This window comes from Carya illinoinensis, chromosome 1 (genome assembly GCF_018687715.1).
Source record: "Carya illinoinensis cultivar Pawnee chromosome 1, C.illinoinensisPawnee_v1, whole genome shotgun sequence".
Lineage (NCBI taxonomy): Eukaryota > Viridiplantae > Streptophyta > Magnoliopsida > Fagales > Juglandaceae > Carya > Carya illinoinensis.
Genome location: NC_056752.1, coordinates 44,995,961 through 45,013,942, shown reverse-complemented (window position 1 = coordinate 45,013,942; position 17,982 = coordinate 44,995,961). Strand labels below are relative to the sequence as shown.

The 17,982-nt window shown below is 32.2% G+C and overlaps 2 protein-coding genes across 12 annotated transcripts; one reads left to right on the top strand and one right to left on the bottom strand.

Moving 5' to 3' along the window:
• The first annotated feature begins 1,827 nt into the window (after nt 1-1,827).
• LOC122276990 lies at nt 1,828-4,868 on the top strand. Of its 11 annotated transcripts, XR_006228942.1 has the most exons (7): nt 1,831-2,049; nt 2,398-2,509; nt 2,658-3,011; nt 3,104-3,291; nt 3,999-4,093; nt 4,426-4,489; nt 4,568-4,868. XR_006228942.1 is itself a non-coding variant. In XM_043086871.1 (6 exons), exons 1-5 carry the CDS (start codon nt 1,874-1,876, stop codon nt 4,447-4,449), a joined length of 546 nt encoding a protein of 181 aa, XP_042942805.1. In that variant the 5' UTR covers nt 1,829-1,873; the 3' UTR covers nt 4,450-4,489; nt 4,568-4,868. The 11 variants fall into 11 exon arrangements, 4 of the variants coding, with proteins under 4 accessions (XP_042942805.1, XP_042942812.1, XP_042942809.1 ...); XR_006228944.1 differs by adding an exon at nt 2,156-2,262 and having other exon boundaries at nt 1,828-2,027; nt 3,104-4,489; XR_006228943.1 differs by adding an exon at nt 2,156-2,299 and having other exon boundaries at nt 1,828-2,027; nt 3,104-4,489.
• Nucleotides 4,869-8,516: 3,648 nt separating this feature from the next.
• Nucleotides 8,517-9,633, bottom strand: LOC122303064. The gene has a single exon (XM_043114596.1). The coding sequence runs from the start codon at nt 9,417-9,419 to the stop codon at nt 8,856-8,858; it is 564 nt and encodes a 187-aa protein (XP_042970530.1). The 5' UTR covers nt 9,420-9,633; the 3' UTR covers nt 8,517-8,855.
• Between the last annotated feature and the right edge of the window lie 8,349 nt (nt 9,634-17,982).

Sequence of the window (17,982 nt, the reverse complement as noted above, 5' to 3'; positions counted from 1 at the left end):
TAATGTTTATCTTTAGTAAGGATTTCATTCCTGATTCTTAGGTTAGATTTTAACCATAGTTATCTTATTTTGTATTTTATTATCTGGCCTTAATTACAATTTTGCCATTTTTTGTTAACTATTTAAGCCCAGCTTATAGGATTCAGATGAGATCCTTGATTTATGTTATAGTAAAACCTTAATCTTAGAGTTTTTTTCTATTTATAATTTTTTCAATCTCAATTTCTAACTTCTGTTGTTTAACCAACCATCATAATAATCTTTTATTCTGGTCGAGCGTCAAACTTGGTATTCATGTGATTGGTGTAGCATAATCGATGTATTAAAATATAGCCTCAATTTGCCTTTTAACTCTAGCTTTCGGTGATACCATCGGTTTGAAAATCTATACAATCAAACTTGTGTTTCTCTCGTATAACTCCTTTTATTACTATTTCAAAAGATATTTTTATAATAATTTTATTGTGAACTATAACATATTTTCTAAGTATTTTATATATAAGACATGTAAGGTACGAACTTATTCCTTTATGTAAAGTTGTAAGATGTTTTCGAATTGTTTTATATATAAGGCATGTAAGATACTAACCGATTTACTTAGAGAAGTACTAGATTCACGAAAATAATTTCATAACTCACAAGTTGATATTATTAGATATAATGCGTTATATTTTATAATAAAAATAAACTTTACAATCTGTGCATCACAAGAAGCACATTAATTTATTAACTTTACTTTTACAAATTTGTTTTAACCAAATATTACCCATTCCATTAATCAAAGAAAAGTAATAGACACACATAATTTTTCATCATACTTTACGTAATTATATCTTGAAATGAGACTTTTAAAAATAAAATCATTTTATAAAAATATTATATTTTAAAATATATTGTGTCCACATCATTACCCTTTAATCAAATATATATAAACACATTCTAAAATGGTGCGATTAAAGTTGTGTTTGATTGTTAAACCAAACTAGATTGATATTATTCTATATATATGTTTGAGGTATGTAAAATCCATGGGGTATGTCATGTTCACCGTATCATTACGTTATTAACTTAGACGAGTGGGTAGCACTCATAAACAGCCTGGGAAATGGCTAGAGAATTTGGAAACTATTTACAGTTGCTTTTTTGATATAATGATTGTGGAGCATTACCAGCATTCTAAGGAAATTTTTTATGATTACAACCTTCGTTAAACCTACAGTTCACACATAATATACATCACTTATACTGTCTCCAATATGTAATCTCATAGATTTATTACTGTCATTCTAAATTCTAATCCTTCGCTTTGAATCGCCCTTTCTGTATGGCAATAGGCTATTTTGTTGTCTGAATAACACCATTCCATTTGAGAGATAGTTTTTTTTTACACATTTTTTAATATATTTAAATATTTTTAAAAATAAAAAAAATACATCAATATACTTAAAATTCCTTTTTTAATCACTAAATTTAAAATAAAAAAATTAGGAAGCTATACTGTACTAATTGGGAGGCACGCTAGCTTTTTTCTATAATGAAACATTTCTTCGGCAACAAGAATTTCAACTGGTAGTGATAGACTTACAATTCTATTACTACTCATCCACTACTCAAGTTTATTACAAGTTTTTTTTTTTTTTTTTTCATTTTTTTAAAGTATTTTTTTAAGATTCTTAATCATTAAGAATAAATTAAAAAAAAATATAACTTTACTAATACTTACTTCCTTAATTATTAAGGAAATAAAAAATTAAAAAAATAAATATAAAAAGAATAGTAAATGAGTTGTAGTGAAATAGTAAGTATCTTCTTTTCCATTTCAACTTGCTTATTTTCTTATTCTTTCTTGAAGGAGGTTTCTCTTCCTAAAAGTATGAAGAGGACTTGTACGGTAATAACCACACAACCACACAAGTGTGTCGGGGTCCCTAGTGGAAAGAAAACAGTATGGAACAGTGATCGCACTGCCGCCCTGGTGCGGCTGGAACTGAGGCTGCTGCTGCGACCTAATGAAGGAAACATTGCTGGTAAAGCGGCATCTGAAGATTGGTATTCCTAATTTTAATTTGGGAATTTTGCATGTTCTCTTCTTCCCAAGTGCAATTTTTGCCTCGGCAAAGTTTACACATTTTATTTTTGTTGTGTTCAATTCCAGCCATCCATTGTTTGACCGAAATTCCACATGGTTGTATTGGTGTCTCGTTGAGTTTCATAGTTCATCTGAATGTCCGTGTGGCCTTATTGGTGTCTCCGAAGTTCAAAGTTCATTGTGCTTCTCAGAACGTTTTGTTCTTTTTATGTATCTGAGCTTTATTGTTCTATGAGTTTGTAACTTCCTTTGATTTTAACATTGATGCTTGCATTACCATTCTAATTGGATCTTCAACTTGATTGCAGAGGTGCCAGCTCCAGCAGAGGAGAAAAGGATTGCTGCTTGCCTGATTGGGGAGCTGATTTTGTACCTGATGACGTCCTTGGCCAAAAAAGACTTACTGAGGCCTTTTGAAAGGTGAAATTTGGGAATCTTTCAAGCTTTCTACTTCTGCTTCTTGTGTCGTTTCATTTGATATTATTCAAGACATGAATTGCAGATGGCATGCTTTCTACCATTTGCTTTTATTTGGTTTTAATCTTTTAAAATTGCTATCGCTGTGCAGCCTGTGCGCGTTCTATGACCAGGAGGATCAAAGGAAGAAGGAAGAAAAGAACAAAGAAATCGCAAATATAATGTCAGATGGAATGATGAAGAAAGACCTCTATTATAGTACTATCAAGCGATCACATGTGAAGTCCTTGTCTGGTTAATCTTTTCAATTAGCGATCTCTGAATTGATTGCAATTAGTCCATTCGGGACATACTTTTACATTCTGAGATGACAACATGTAGAATGAACAAGATGCATAATGAAGATCCCAGGAATGCTTTTCTGCACTAATCTTGATTTTTATTTGGTCTTTAAGCTGGATTCTACCAGCCTGGAACACTTACATCTATGATTTTGTCAAACGAGGTTTAGAACATGAGTTCTTCTATACTTAAGCTGCTACAGTAACATACACCACACATTCTGCTGATCTGGCTTTTTTTTTTTTAATGCTACAGTAAAATGCACGTGTTTTACTCAAAATCTAGCTCCCACTTTTTCCCCAAATCAGTTTCTTTGAATTTCAATCCAGACCTTCTCCCTCTAACTTCACCTCACCCCTCCCGCTTGGTTCCCTTTGCTCGGTTGCTGTCTGCCGCCTGCCGTCTACCATCTGCATTCGAGGTCACCGAGTTCATTCTGCGAGGTACTTCTGTAAGCCAAGTTTATATTTTTGAGGCCGTGTGAAAAATATTTCGTTACTTCATAAGAAATGTCTAGGAATGATTTGACACCACATGGATTTTGCTATTTTTGGTGGCAAATATTTCCTCGACCTGGGCTTTTCCAAACAAACAGATGCTAACTTTGTTCCTTCAAACTTGAGAGATATCTTTTCTTCACAAAAGGTTTCTATATCTAGGAGATCTTGACGAATGATTATGTTTTTCAGTTAATTTTTGTGACCTGTGATTAATTTAGGATTAAACTATTTATTTCCCTCAAGTCCGACAGTCTGGTTTTGATAATGCTCGAATAGATTAAGGTACCTAATTAATTCCTTGCCACCCATCCAAATTAGTTTGAAATGAGTACTTTCGTATAGGCAGGCATGCATTTGTGGAAGTGAGTATATCATAGAATTTTGTGAGAGGTATGTGTTTTCTTAGTTTTTTTGGAAAGTAATTATTCTGGTGGTTATTTAAATGTAACTTGAAGGTATGATTACATTTAAAGAATGATGAAAGGTTTCCTGAATTTAAATGGGAGAAAAGGGCCAGGCGCTAGCTAGAAATATTGCAATTTGGCATGATATAGTGAATGCTACACCTTCGAAATTCACACTTCCCTTGACACTCATTCCAATTGCAAGCAAAAAGTAAAATTCTCATCTTATACTGAACTTTTGCCCAGCTAAATGCATTGGATTTGATTGGCTCATCAAATGGAAGAGAAAGAAAAGTTGAAGTTGCTAGCCATCAGATTCCAATGCTTCTCCCTAATCCCAAGTACTCATCAAGGCAAACTGTTTAATTTCTAATGCTTTAAATTAAGAGAATAGTTGTATGTGGTTATAAACTAATTAGATAGATATGACCCTCGAGCTTGGCATCTATCCAATTGAGACATGGATGGACCCTATATTAATTATTTAGTCTAGTTGTATGTGGAGTTGCGTTTTTGTGATGCATGTATTAATTATTTAGTCTAACTTTATGGTGATCATCTTTTAAAACTTGTTAAATTGTGAGTGTCAAATGTAACTGTAGTTAGTTTGAAGAAGTTTGCTTTAACTTAATTTATTTCTTGTAATGTCGATCTAAAAACTCAATTGAAATAGCGTGATGAACAAAGAGGAAGATAAAAGGCCACCCAGGCGTTCTACCCCAATTCCACCGGCTCAGGTATGATATATTGGTCATTCATAAAAGGAAGGTGCCTCGGTTCCAACTAGTTAATGTATTTTTATTTGTGTATTGTAGGGATATTATGGACCAGAAAATGCTTACTATCCACAATTTATGATGCATCCCAAGTTGTTGGTGCTAACGTTGAAGATGTTGTTATTGGAACCCAATGCAGTACTGTCACACAACAAACGGGCAATGATAAGATGTGAAATTGTGGGTTGAAAATCATTATTCTATTTTGATGGATTTCTTGAAGTATTTTGTGAAAATTTGGATACTTTTTTTTGGAGGTTATGGTTGTAAATAATGTACAGATTTCTTGGTGTTATTCTTGTATGAAAATCATTGTTCTATTTTTTATGGCTTTCTTGAAGTATTTTGTGAAAATCTATAGGCTTTCTTTTGGAGGTGATGGTTGTAAAGAATGTATAGATTTGTGGGTATTCTATTTGTATGACACATCATTGATTGTCACCGACAAGTTTTGCGGAATTAGTATATCTGGGTCGGGTGGGGTTTGGGTAGGTTTAGGTTTTAAAAGTCTTCCTTGATGAGATTGGTATTTTCCATCCTCGTATTATACCAAAAAGTGAAGGGAAATTTTCTTATCAAATTAAAATTTCTGTGTCATCTCTGATGCTGTATTCCATTTAAGTAAACTGAATAACAGTAACATTATAATGTGTTTCAATGATAAATCTCTATTATTTTCTTTTTATAGCATTTTTAACAGGGTCATAGCAAGAGCATCGAATGTGTTGATGATGAATCATAGTTGATGTAATTATGTTTTTATGCGAGCATATTTGTAATGACAAATTTTGAATGAGTGGAACTAGTTTAAATTGTAACTGAGTTAGTGGATGTCCATGTTTGACGCATAGGGAAGTTTTTTGTTGCGACATGTTGCTGTGTATAAAGCATGGGATCTTTTTGGTTTTCGGCACTATCTCTTATAGAAAATTGCACTCTCAAAAACTTATATCCCCTAAATGGAAAAGAAATACCAAATCAATGTCCAGGAGCAGAAGAATTTGCAATCAAAATGAGACCATCTCATTCCAGGTTCATATCTTTACAAACCGACATCTACCAACCTGATATCACGATTAGAAGCTGTCAAATACAAAAGCACATCCACATCTATCAACCTGATCCTTAGATAAAATCACACTCACATCTATTAAAATGAACTCATAAATATTTTTTACAGCCCATGAAGCAAATGTAAAGTCCAAACCACACACTCACCACATGGGAAAACCAACAAATATTTTTTTCATCCCTGTATGATTCACTCAGCTCTTCGTTGCTGTACTTGTAAGTTTTCACCAACACTTGTACCGTAATCTGCAGGGTTAAGATATTGCAATTAGCAAAATTGGATGACCAAATAAATCAACTACTAATTTAAATAAACAACTTTATACATTTTTAAGTACATTTACCTTCTGTTTTTGTTGGTCCCCTTTCTTTTTACTTTTGGCTGTTGAGCATATTTAACTCTTTCAAGAAACTAAAAGTGCATATGCTCAATTTATTGAAAGTGGGGAGCTACCAACTGGTGGGTCCAAAATGCTCTAGTGAGAAGATATTCTACATGAACCTGAACAAATCCAGTCGATTATATCGTCTTTGAAGTATATTTCCATATCTCGGGACAAGCCTAGAGATTGGAGGACCAAATCCTTTTCAACCAAAATAAAAAAAAAAGCATTAAGCCACGGGCTTCAAGTTAATTCTACGAGCATCCACTATACAGTTATAACACTACTAACAACTCAAAATCTGCAAATAGACTATTATTCTAACAAGCTAAGGACAATAGTAAATATATTGGTGGAGATTTCTGCACATTATATATATCCATTTGAATTTGTAAAGCAAATCACAGACTATTTCAATTTACTGAAATATAACCCATACACACAAATATAACATATTGAACTCGTGAAATGATCGAACTAATGAACATTAAAGATACTGAGCACGGAATATTGAATAGTTTTAGATCAACCAAATTCAAGAAAATAAAAAACACAAGTCAAATTCAAGAAAACCAGACTAAATGAAAAAACAACCAATAAATCGAATCTAACAAAAAAAAGAAAAAAAAGAAAACTAAGAACTGTTACAAAACCAAACAAGGAAATATATCCTGAAGTTACCTTAAACCACCGTACTTCATTGTAGACCAGCACTACTCATCACTCCCTGCATTGAAGCATGAAATTTTCCATGAGTACATAGACACATGCATGAATACAATTATACTAATAAATATGGATTTATGCACATATATATATATATATATATATAAATACACGCACATGTATATATATTGGAAATATTATTTTCCTTGTACCAATGTATTGACAAAGTAGAGAATCTTTCTTCGATGGCCTTTGCAGCTCTGCAAAGGCAAGGCAAGGCAAAGGATCTGAAATTGGAAAAGAGGAAAAAAATAGAAATTTTTAAGAAAATAACTGATAGATAAAAGGTAGCGAAACAAAAGATGAAGGAAATGTTTAAGTAGACCTTCGAAAAGTTTGAAGACAGTTCATATCTGATCGGCGAGGAATGAGAGAAAAATCTAGAGAAAGGACATTGTGCTGAACTTTTTAAAGTGAGATCATTTTTATTCTGAGAGTTTTTATCTAGGCGTTGGGTCGTGGAGTAGAAAACGGATTGCCTTTCCCTATAGACTCAGAAATCACCTCAGAAATCATAAGCACAACACCAACTCAGAAATCATAAAATCGTGCAATAACAGCCCAGAAATAAAACCCATCTCAAAAATCATAAGCACAACCCAACTCATAAATCATAAAATCGTGCAATAATATAGATCTAGGGTTCTGGTTGATCATACCGAACGATGGCAAAGGAGAAGCAACCTGTAACACCTGAAGTTGGAAATCTAAGGTTCTTCTTCAGTTGGCATAGAGGAGAAGCATTGAGGGAAGTACAACCGGATACTCGCAGGGGAGAGAGATTTCTCAGATGGGATCTGCAACTGGGTATTCGTAAGGGAGAGCAAGATCTGAGATGAGAGAAGATGAAACGTCCATCATGGGGGAGAAGGATTCAAATGAAGGGAGAATCATAGATGAACCAGGGGAGAGAGATTTGGTGCGGGGAGAGAAGGGGGGAGAGAGATTCAGATTCAAGAGAGAGAAAAAGACACACGAGAGAGGGAGAGGCACAAGTAGACCGGATTCAAGTTAGACCGGGTTTGCCACATCATATTCGTGTGGTGTGTGATTTGCCAACCGGCTTAGGAATAGATTTTCTCTTAGAACACTTTCAAGAAGGAAATGACACTTTTATCGAGAGTGGCTATCGAGAATTCTCACTTATATATTTTTTTTAATTAATAGTTAAATTTTGTTTAATCATTTTGTGAATTTTTTTAATGTTTAAGGATTTTTAAAAAATGCTTGAAAAAAGGATAGTCGGTGAGAATTCTCAGCGGGTGTAGCATCATTCCAAAAATCTGCCATCGTGAGAGCTCAATGAGCAATTTGTTTTGAGTACTATTGTATCTGTGTATGCATGTAGAGTAGAACAAGGAATTCAAAGAGGATGCTGTTTATATTTTCGTGGACTTCGTGTCCGCCTAGCTGGCGGGCAAGAAGTTGCTACCAAATACTTTTCTCGAGGTTTAAGGGAGTTCCTATAATTCCAATATGGGTATCTGGAATTTGATTTGTTATTTGTATGAACATTCTCGGATTCGTATGTTCATTGTCAACAATTTTTCATTTACGGCTGGCCAAGTCAGACCGAGTCATATATTGAATGCACTGAATTTTTAGACCATTTTTAGTTATAGTAATGTTATATAGAATCTTAGTATTTACACATTTTATGCATATTCTTTATAAAACAGTAAAGTTACAAAAAAAATTATTTTTCAGATTAATCTCAATTTTATTCACTTTTTTAAAAAGAGAATAAGCGAGATTTATATATTTTAAAATTATAAATATCATTTCTCTTCTAACTAATCAACATAGAGTTGCTCTACATCGTTAACAACTTTTCATTTGTTTCACACAACTAGACAAAGAACACTCTCTCACTATATAATACCAAATCAACGGAAAAAAAAAAAGGGGGAGCCACTTTGATAAGAACACAGAAGAAGCCCACAACCTGTAAGTTCCTATACATTTTCAAACCCATTGTAAAATCAAAGCGTTGACTGCACCCCTCGGAAAAAAAAAAGAACAAAATCTCAAAGCAACAAGCATCTTGCATAGCTTTCATACTTCGTATTTGAAAAATAGATTGAAGAAAATACGAATGTTCGGAAAAAAAAACCCCATTTTTTTAAAGTAAAAAGAAAAAACCAAATTTAGGCACTGCGCTCCAACATCTCCTGGAAAGATCTTTCCTTCTGGAGCTTCATATCTTCGCGAAACTTGGAGATGAACTCCTCCGCCCTTTCATCCACATTTCGCAGTTGTGGCGACGAAGCAATGACCGCTTCCCATGCGTCCTCAACACTGTATACGCTCTTGCTCCTTTTGGGCAAACTCCCTTCGTCAATCACTTGTTTACCTTTACTTGTTTCTGCGCGCGCGTGCAGGGTGCTTCTGTTCACCGAGGCAGCAGTCCCCTCAAAGAGCTCGTCTATGTGTATAGCAGCAAATTTCATCTTATGGGACTGGCTGTGGTGATGGTGGTGGTGGTGGTGGCTGTAATGGTAATGTTGGCTGTAGTAGGAAGGTCTAGGGAGAGGATGGCGTTTGAAGGGAAAAAGGAAGCGAAAGGTGCGCAGGACTCGGAGGCGACGAGTGGTGGTTGTGATGACTTTGGAGGTCTTGAGCTTGTGAAGTTTGGATTGGAACGTGAGGGTGAAGCTCTTCCAGGCCTTCTTAGCGAGGTGAAGCTTCTTTGCCAAGCTCGACCGGGACATTAAAGATGGTTTTCGTTATGTGACAATGATTTGTCTTCTTTGAAGGGAGACGTCGTACGCTTTGACAGTGAGCTGGAGAGAGTTCAGAATCTGAACTTCAGATCGATCAGATGTTTCTATTGAAGAATTTTTTTGCATCACAGACTCGCCTTAATGGAAGCTTGGTTCCAACTTCCCTCTGGTTTTTGTTTCTCTTTTATTTTTAACAAAGTTACCAGAATGCCATTTCGGGAATTTGAAAGAGGAAGCAAAAAGTATCTTTGCGAAGGACAATATAGGCATTGAGATCTTTTTGAGAAAGAAAAGGATCAATAATAGAAGGAGAACAACTGTGGCGTTGGAACAGTTGTGGCCCACAAATCAAGTGATTTCTTAGTCCTGCAGACTTTACTTTCAGCTGCCATGGAGCGAGGCCGGGCCCAACTCAATAGAGAGCAAGCTTGGTTTCCAAGTTTTGAATGACGAAAGCGAAAATAATGTAAGAAAAAATTTAATTATAAGTATAATGGTGTATTAATACATATATTAATCTAATTTAATTAGTTAAAAAATAAATTTTATTAAAAATAATGTTAATTTAAATTTTAAATATAAAAAAATTAGTATTGATATGCAGATTAGTATACGACTTTACTTGTACGTAGTAAAATTCATACCGTAAAACTCACTTATTAGTGATGTGGTTGAATGTGATCTTTTATGTCAACATAAACTTTTATTTTAGAAAATATCTATTCATTATATATTTTATCATCATTATCTTATAATATAGAATTACATAATAAGCTCACAAGTAAAATTTAATAAATGATTTCTAATTATTTAATGACACATTACAAGAAGATGAGACAATTATCTTAAAATCTCTTTTATATATATTAGATTAATTCATTTCGAAAGATTAATCGAGTAATGTTGTACATAATTTATTTCCCCTTGGTTAAATCGGTTATCAAAAAGATGGTGATATAATATCAGTCGATTGGCTTTTTAGATTGGAACAACGGACTTTACCAGTACCTTCACCAAAGTTAAGGGAAAGATCAGTGAGATGGGAGGCTATAAGAAGAGGGGTTGTCTCCAATGGAACTTAAAGCATATATCCATTTCCTCCGATCTACAGGGTAAATATATTATACAGGGCATAGCATCAAAGCCAGGACAGCGTCAAACTCCGTTAATATAAGACTATAGAGGATAACTTCGAAGCAGGTGAAGGCAGCTGGTGCCTCTCATTTCTTTTGTGTTCGCCCTTTCAAGTCCACAATGAATGGTCGGCAAGCCTCCAATTGCCTTTCCAACTTGTAAAGATTGCAAAATAATTGTTCACCTCCTTTTTTTTTTTCCCTCAAGAAACAGCAAATGCTCATCCCTTGTCTAGCTGGCTCTGTATTCCTAGTGAGACCTTTTACACCTGAGATTACTTTTTAAAAAAAAAAAAAAAAAAAAAAAAATTCTCCCTGTTATTAGCCTCTTTGTCGGATACCCAAAAGTCATATTTACATATAAAAAAGCATATATATATACACTAGTAAGGGCGGCACGTGCAAGTCATGTATGCCCCTTGCATGTATCGCCTTGTTGGAGGGAAAAAAAACCTATTAGAAAGTAAAATCTTTTTATAGAACCACGTTACAGTATCAATTCATCTAAAAAAGTATAAAAATTATGTAAAATCTTCTAAATAAGAAAACATCATCATCTCATAACCACATGTATAAAAAAGGTGTAAAAAATGCTATTCAAAGACAGATTCTAAACAATAATATATACAAGGCAAAAGGTTTTTTAAGCTAACAAAACGTTTTCTTTGGTAGTTTGAGGGAAATACATATATGAAACTCATGTTGTTGATTAAGTTACTGGATGGATGGACAAGACATTGAATCTCTTATGTCATTGTTGTTAGAATTTATCTAATTCTATACTAAGATGTATGATCTATTCTTTTTCTGAAACCTGCTTTGTAATATTGTTTTGCAAATACTGTAAATGTTTCTACATTAAATAAATTTAGAATTTTAAGAAATCTCGGAGAAAAGTAATATTATCTTAAATTATTTATTTCAAAAGTAACTATTGATTCATTCGTGCCATAACTATTCAGCTTTTGTGTGTGAGGAAGAATGAGCAAATATTTGAATAGAGAAAATATTAAATAATAATGATTGTCCTGGTATGCGTCGAAATTACTCTGTGTTAAGGGTAAATAGTGAGATTCCACTTTACTTACGATAAAAAGTTTTTGTTCTTTATAATATTTTAATTAGATCTAATTTTATCATTGATAAATCTTTTTAGAATATAAGTAAGTGGCCGTTTGAGCATTTTAATAGAGTGTTACAAATGATATTAAAGATTTATCCCAATAAAAAATGTGGGATTGAATATAAGTGGAGAGAAGGTGATACCCCCCATATGATGTGTTAAGATAAGTGATGTATAAGATCCTAAATTTATTGAGAAGTTTTTTTTTTTTTTTTTTTAATATAACATAGGAACTAAACTCTTAAATTTATTGAAACCTCACTTTTGGCATAGGAATACCATAGAAACATAAATCAACAAATGAATCAACAAATAACAATAAAAGACTCGTCCCTTTAAATCAAATTCTAATATAAAGAATGCTTAATTTCTCAGTCCTAATTAGACCCCTTAGTAAAGAATGGACCATAGCTAAAGACTTCCAAGTAGCAACACAATTCCTAGATGCCAGCTTTGCCAAGAAATCTGCAGGGCTATTGCCTTGCCTATAAACATGCCGAATGGTGAAGTTGATGTTTTGAAGTAACCCTATGAGCTCAATCCAATAGTTTTCTAGATACCCAATGGGACTATTAGAGGCCAAAATCTAATTTACAACAACCATATATAACCCATCTCTATTTCTACATTAGTGAAACCCAATCTGCTCAAATCCATGCAACATGGACATGAATTCAGCATAGTTATTGTAACAGCCCGCTAGAAATTCAATTGTGAAATTTCTGTTAACTTTAAGAACCTCGTGAAAACTCCATAAGTTTTCACGAATCCATTAATCATATAGGTTTTTGTCTAATTACATAGTTAGTGTTATTATTTACTATGGTATCAGAAGTGTGTTTTTGATTATTGGAGATAGTTAGAAGTGTCAAAATGTATTATGGTTTGTGCCATTAGACTCGGAGGGTTATTTAAAGTCTTATGGCGCAATAACATTTTTTCATATTTTCGATCAAAACGTCTGTTTAAAACTGTAGATATTATTGGATAAAAAGAAATATCTTGAGGTAATTTTCATGAATATTATTGGGTAAAAATATTTTGAGTTGATTTTTATAGATATTATTAGATAAAATATTATGAGATAATCTTTTATAGATATTTTGGGTAGGAGAAAACTACACTCAACTCTCAACTCCAGCCTCATCTCTTCCATATCTCATCCATAATTATCTCCAGCCACCTCTCCCCACGAAATTATCTAATTACACTTTCCAATAAAAGATTATCAAACACTCTCTCTCGGACAGCTTTTAGGAGGTCTTTTGCACGCCCATTTCGAAGCTATTGTAAGTGTTTTATCATAAAGTCTCCTTCATATAAGTTGTTCCTTTTTGAGTCTAGTTTACATGGATATCTTATTTGCCCCATTTTAAGATCATTTGGTCAGTCAAATATTGTATAAACTATAAAAAGGTCATTCTGGGAGATAAACTGGAGAATATGTTATAGTTTGGAGTTTTTGACCAAGCTAATGGATAGATATTGGTCCGAAATTTTTATGGAGTATTGTTAACATGTATATGTGACTATTGGTTGAGGATTTTTGCATGATTAAAGGTTTTGATGAAAGATTTACTTAGATTTAGAAACTTAGAAACTGGAAGAAGAAAAACAGTTTCTGTTTTGAGAAAGTTTAACTCTTTGGTGGTCTAAACCTATTCTAATGACTTTAATAATTTTATTGGAGGATCCTAAGTATCTTATATACATGTTATATTATTATTTTGAAGATATTTGATGTTAGTTTCAAAGATATGAAATTTTATGCAAAGAGATATTCAAACAAGCCAAAGTGTGGATATTCTTGGCTAAATTTATGTTTTGGTTAATTTCTAACCATGTGATCTTGAATTAGAAGCTTATATATGTTTTAGGACATCTTTTTAAACCATGTGATGGTTTGGTTTGAAGATCATATATTTATAAGTCATAGATCAAGATATTTATCAAAACTAGTTGAGGAAAAAGTTTCTGTTTTTGGATTAAGTGTAAAACCAAAAACTCCAAATGTTATTTTGTGATTTTGGTGACTTTGGTTTGATGATTTAAAGCATGGTTGATGTTAGGATGATATTATGAATATGTTAGAAGTAAGATTTGATTTTTTGAAACTCTTGGAGATGTTTTGATTTAATGTCAAAACTTGTGATTCAAGTGTTTGGATCTTTTTACAAAAAAGTTTGGTGTTGATTATTAGCTTTTTCTAAATGGATGTTTTAAGTATGGTTTTGAACTTAGGATTGGAAGATGTTTGTTGCAAAATTTTGGTTTAAGCATGAGTTTTGAAGTTGGAAGGAATTGCAACAAAAATAAAGGGAAATGGCCTATGGATGTTTCAACCATAGTGTGTTCTTCATAGTTGTGTTTTGTTTTAAATTTTTCTGAGTTGATATTTAAGTTTAGGATAAAATTTACATGAGGAATGTAAATTTTAGAAACTTTTAGAGTTAGTATGCAAAATCCTTAAGTTATGGGTAAAACAGTCATTTTTCCACATGTAGAGAGTAAAATGAAAATTTTACTCTTTAAGTTAGTATTTTTCATATTTGAAATTATTAGTGATTTAGTTCTAACTTTTAGAATTACTAATTACAGTTCCTCGTGATCGCACTTGAAGTTTTATAAGAAATGCGGAGATCGAGGTAAGTTAGCTTTTAACTTACTAACAGTCTACTGTGTATGTGTGCTAAGTAAAAGAACTACAGTGTATGTATGTATGTTATCATATGTGTCATGCCATGTCAAGTTATCATGTAATTGTCTATTATACATAATTTATTCTGTCATCAATTTTTATCTGTTACATAATATATTCTGTTATGTATTACTGTACATTACAAGTACGTCATGTAAGTATGTCATCTATTACATGTAAGTCAAGTCATGTAATATTCACTATTGCAAGTATGTCATGTTAAATATGTTGTCTATTATATGTTATGCCATGTTACGAAATGTTTCTATCTCAAGTTGGTCATGTATTCTAAGTTATGTTCAAGTCACGTTATGTTACGTCAGGACTTCAGTCCTTTCGTATTCCAGTCACATTTCATCTTGAGTACATTATGATGTGTAGAATACATGGGGCCACAACAACTGTGGAGTATGTATTTAACTACAATTGTGATGCGTAAAATACATGGGGCCACAACAACTGTGGAGTATGTATTTTTCATGTTAAGTCAAGTTTATGTAGAATACATGGGACCACAACAACTGTGGAGTATGTATTTTTAATGTTAAGTCAAGTTTGTGTAGAATACATGGGGCTACAACAACTGTGGAGTATGTATTTACACGTAGAATACATGGGGCCACAACAACTGTGGAGTATGTATTTTTCATGTTAAGTCAAGTTTGTGTAGAGTACATGGGGCCACAATAACTGTGGAGTATGTATTTACACGTAGAATACATGGGGCCACAACAACTGTGGAGTATGTATTTTTCATGTTAATTCAAGTTTCAGAGCAAGTTCATGCTAAGTCAAGTTTCAGATCAAGTTCATGTCAAGTCAAGTTCAGTTCATGATTCAATTTAAGTTATGTCAATTATGCTATGTTGTACGCTAAGTTATGCTTTAATTACTTATGAATTTGATTATGCATTTATGCTTTTACTGTCATACATGCATCATTAGTCTGTATGGAAGTTTTTTGTTAACTTGCTGAGATTTGTAATCAAATCTCACTGTGGTAGTCCCAACTACCATTCCCCCCGAATGGTAAATCTTGTTACAGGACCTGAAGAATGATCAGGAGCTGACCAACTAGACACAGTCGACTGAACGACGGTGCGTCGTTAATGTTAATATAGTAGTTAAATTACTACTTATACGATGGAGTTACATCTCCAGTACTATTGGATCATAACTATTTTAGAATAGTGATGTGATCTTAGTTATTCAATGGATCTTTATGTATGAAGTATGTTTTAAGTATTGAGATATTTTTCAGTTTGGTGCATAGTATTGCTAAAGAAAAAAAATTATCCGCTGCAAATATTGCATAATGTTAGATGCATGTTAGGATTATTGCATCTTATATGTCATGAACGGGGGCAGGTAACCTTGTGTTGCATGTCTCGACGCTTCAAATGTCCGTCCGATCCCAAACGAAATTTGGGGGCGTCACAGTTATTGGTACCAAAATCAAGAGAGATGAAAAAAGCTATCACCAAATTCTATGAATCACATATTAAATCACCAGCACCAGCCTTCCTCAAGCTCTCTTAACTGCTTCCATCTATATTTGATTTTATCCAATTTTTCCTTGGTTGGTCCCAACACATTAGTTGAAATGGTCTGCACTTCTTCCACCTGTAAGAAATATTAAATCAGCCAACAAAGTTTCATCGCATCGAGATAACTTTGAAATTTTGAATTTTTCACTCACTTTAACTAGCTAAAATTTACTTTTTTGCCAAATTTCCTTTACCGACTCCCAATTTAATGAGAAGTTATTATTTTTCATAATCGTTTCAAAAAAAGCTCTAATTATTATTTGGCATAAAAGTTAAATAAAATATTATTAAAATATTATTTTTTAATATTATTATTATTTTAAAATTTAAAAATATTGAATCATTTATTATATTTTATATTAAAATTTTAAAAAAATTATAATAATTAAATAAAATGAATTGAGAGAAATTTAACATCCAATGTGGCGTAAAAGTCATGCTCTATATTCTTTGTTGATAAAATCATAAAGATACTACCGTAGTAGACTTTCATTTGGGTTAGGTGGTGAGAGTGATGGAAATAAGCTTCATGAGTTCCCTTGGCCATTTTGAAAAATCAATGACCATAGCGCGCCATTGAAATGACTTTGTTGTAAATTTGTAATTATTTTCTTTGAAGCAAGGAGCACACAGGAATGTTAAAATGAGATGAGATTAGATATTTTATTGAAAGTTAAATAAAATATTATTATAATATAATATTTTAATATTAATTTTATTTTAAAATTTAAAAAAATTAAATCTTCTATTATATTTTATATAAAAATTTAAAAAATGAAATTGTTTCTCCCACATAAGGTGGTCACTTATGGTGGCCACCAATTGTGAGTTTTTACTTTAATTTTTTAACTTAACAGTTAATTATTTATTTTTTAATGAATTTATGAATTTTATTTATTTTTAAATATTTAATGAATTTAAAAAACATTTGAAAAAAGTAAAAAAAAAAAAATGATAAAAATAGTTAGCTTATTGGGTGAGATTTTTGGTGTCCTCCCTCTTGTGGAGCAACACCAGTCCTAAAAAAAATACAATAATAAAACGAGATAAGATAATTTAATAATTAATAACATGCTTTGGAAACAAATTGTTCTGGAACGTGGCTCAGATTCTCGACAAGATTTTCCACGCGATGACGGACTCCTAGCGTGATCACAAACGCAATTATTTTATTATACTTCACTTTTTTTTTAAAGCAAACTCATTTATTAATTAATCATTTTTTTAAATCACCGCAATATATAGGCAACTACAAACCCAACGTATGATTATTCTCTGCATAGAAGGCTAGAAGCGTTACAATTATAAAAAGAATTTGATAACAGTGTATCCATAAATAAATGCATTTATATAATATGTTATATTTATTTTATAATAGAAATAATTTTACAAACTTATATACCGTATCAAGACACGTTATTTTATAAAAAAATTTTGTGATGTATAAAATTAAATTATCCTAGAGATATATTGTTTGAGTGAGTTTAATCTTGAACTTGTTAATATAACAACACAGATAATAAACTTAGTGACGCAAATCCAAAATTGGTAAACTTAATAGCACTGAATTATTTTAATAAAGTAAATTTGCATAAATATGATACAAAATGATGAAAAGTTTTCAGATTGGAGTAATATTGCACACGCATAGGTATTATAGCCATAATTTTAATTACAGATATCATAATCGTGCATGTGATTCCAATTCGAGAAATCTTTTCAGCCGCACACATCTTGGTCAATAAGCCACGCCTTATTGTCTCCATTTCAATCTCAAAACTAGTCATTTTCTTCATTCAAATAGTTAGTTTAAGTTATTTTCTACATTCTACGGAAATAATTTGTTTTTTTTTTTTTTAATTTTCTTTTGTTTTTTAATATAAGGGAGTGGAGGATTTCAAATCCAAATTTTCCATTTAGAGAATTGGGTTAACGGAAATGATTTGCTTTGACTACTAAAGATGATTTCTGGTATGGACAATATTCTAATTATTTTATTACGTATTTTATATTTATAAATAATAATTGAGTTATTGGGTCTATTTAGATA

What these genes read in the sequence shown, in the direction of transcription:
- LOC122303064 (XM_043114596.1), bottom strand. Translation starts at nt 9,419, where the DNA reads ATGTCCCGGTCGAGCTTGGCAAAGAAGCTTCACCTCGCTAAGAAGGCC.
- LOC122276990 (XM_043086871.1), top strand. Translation starts at nt 1,874, where the DNA reads ATGAAGAGGACTTGTACGGTAATAACCACACAACCACACAAGTGTGTC. An exon ending in AAAGCGGCATCTGAAGATTG is followed by an intron (nt 2,050 to 2,155) that starts GTATTCCTAATT and finishes GTTCAATTCCAG; the next exon opens with CCATCCATTGTTTGACCGAA. An exon ending in TTACTGAGGCCTTTTGAAAG is followed by an intron (nt 2,510 to 2,657) that starts GTGAAATTTGGG and finishes ATCGCTGTGCAG; the next exon opens with CCTGTGCGCGTTCTATGACC.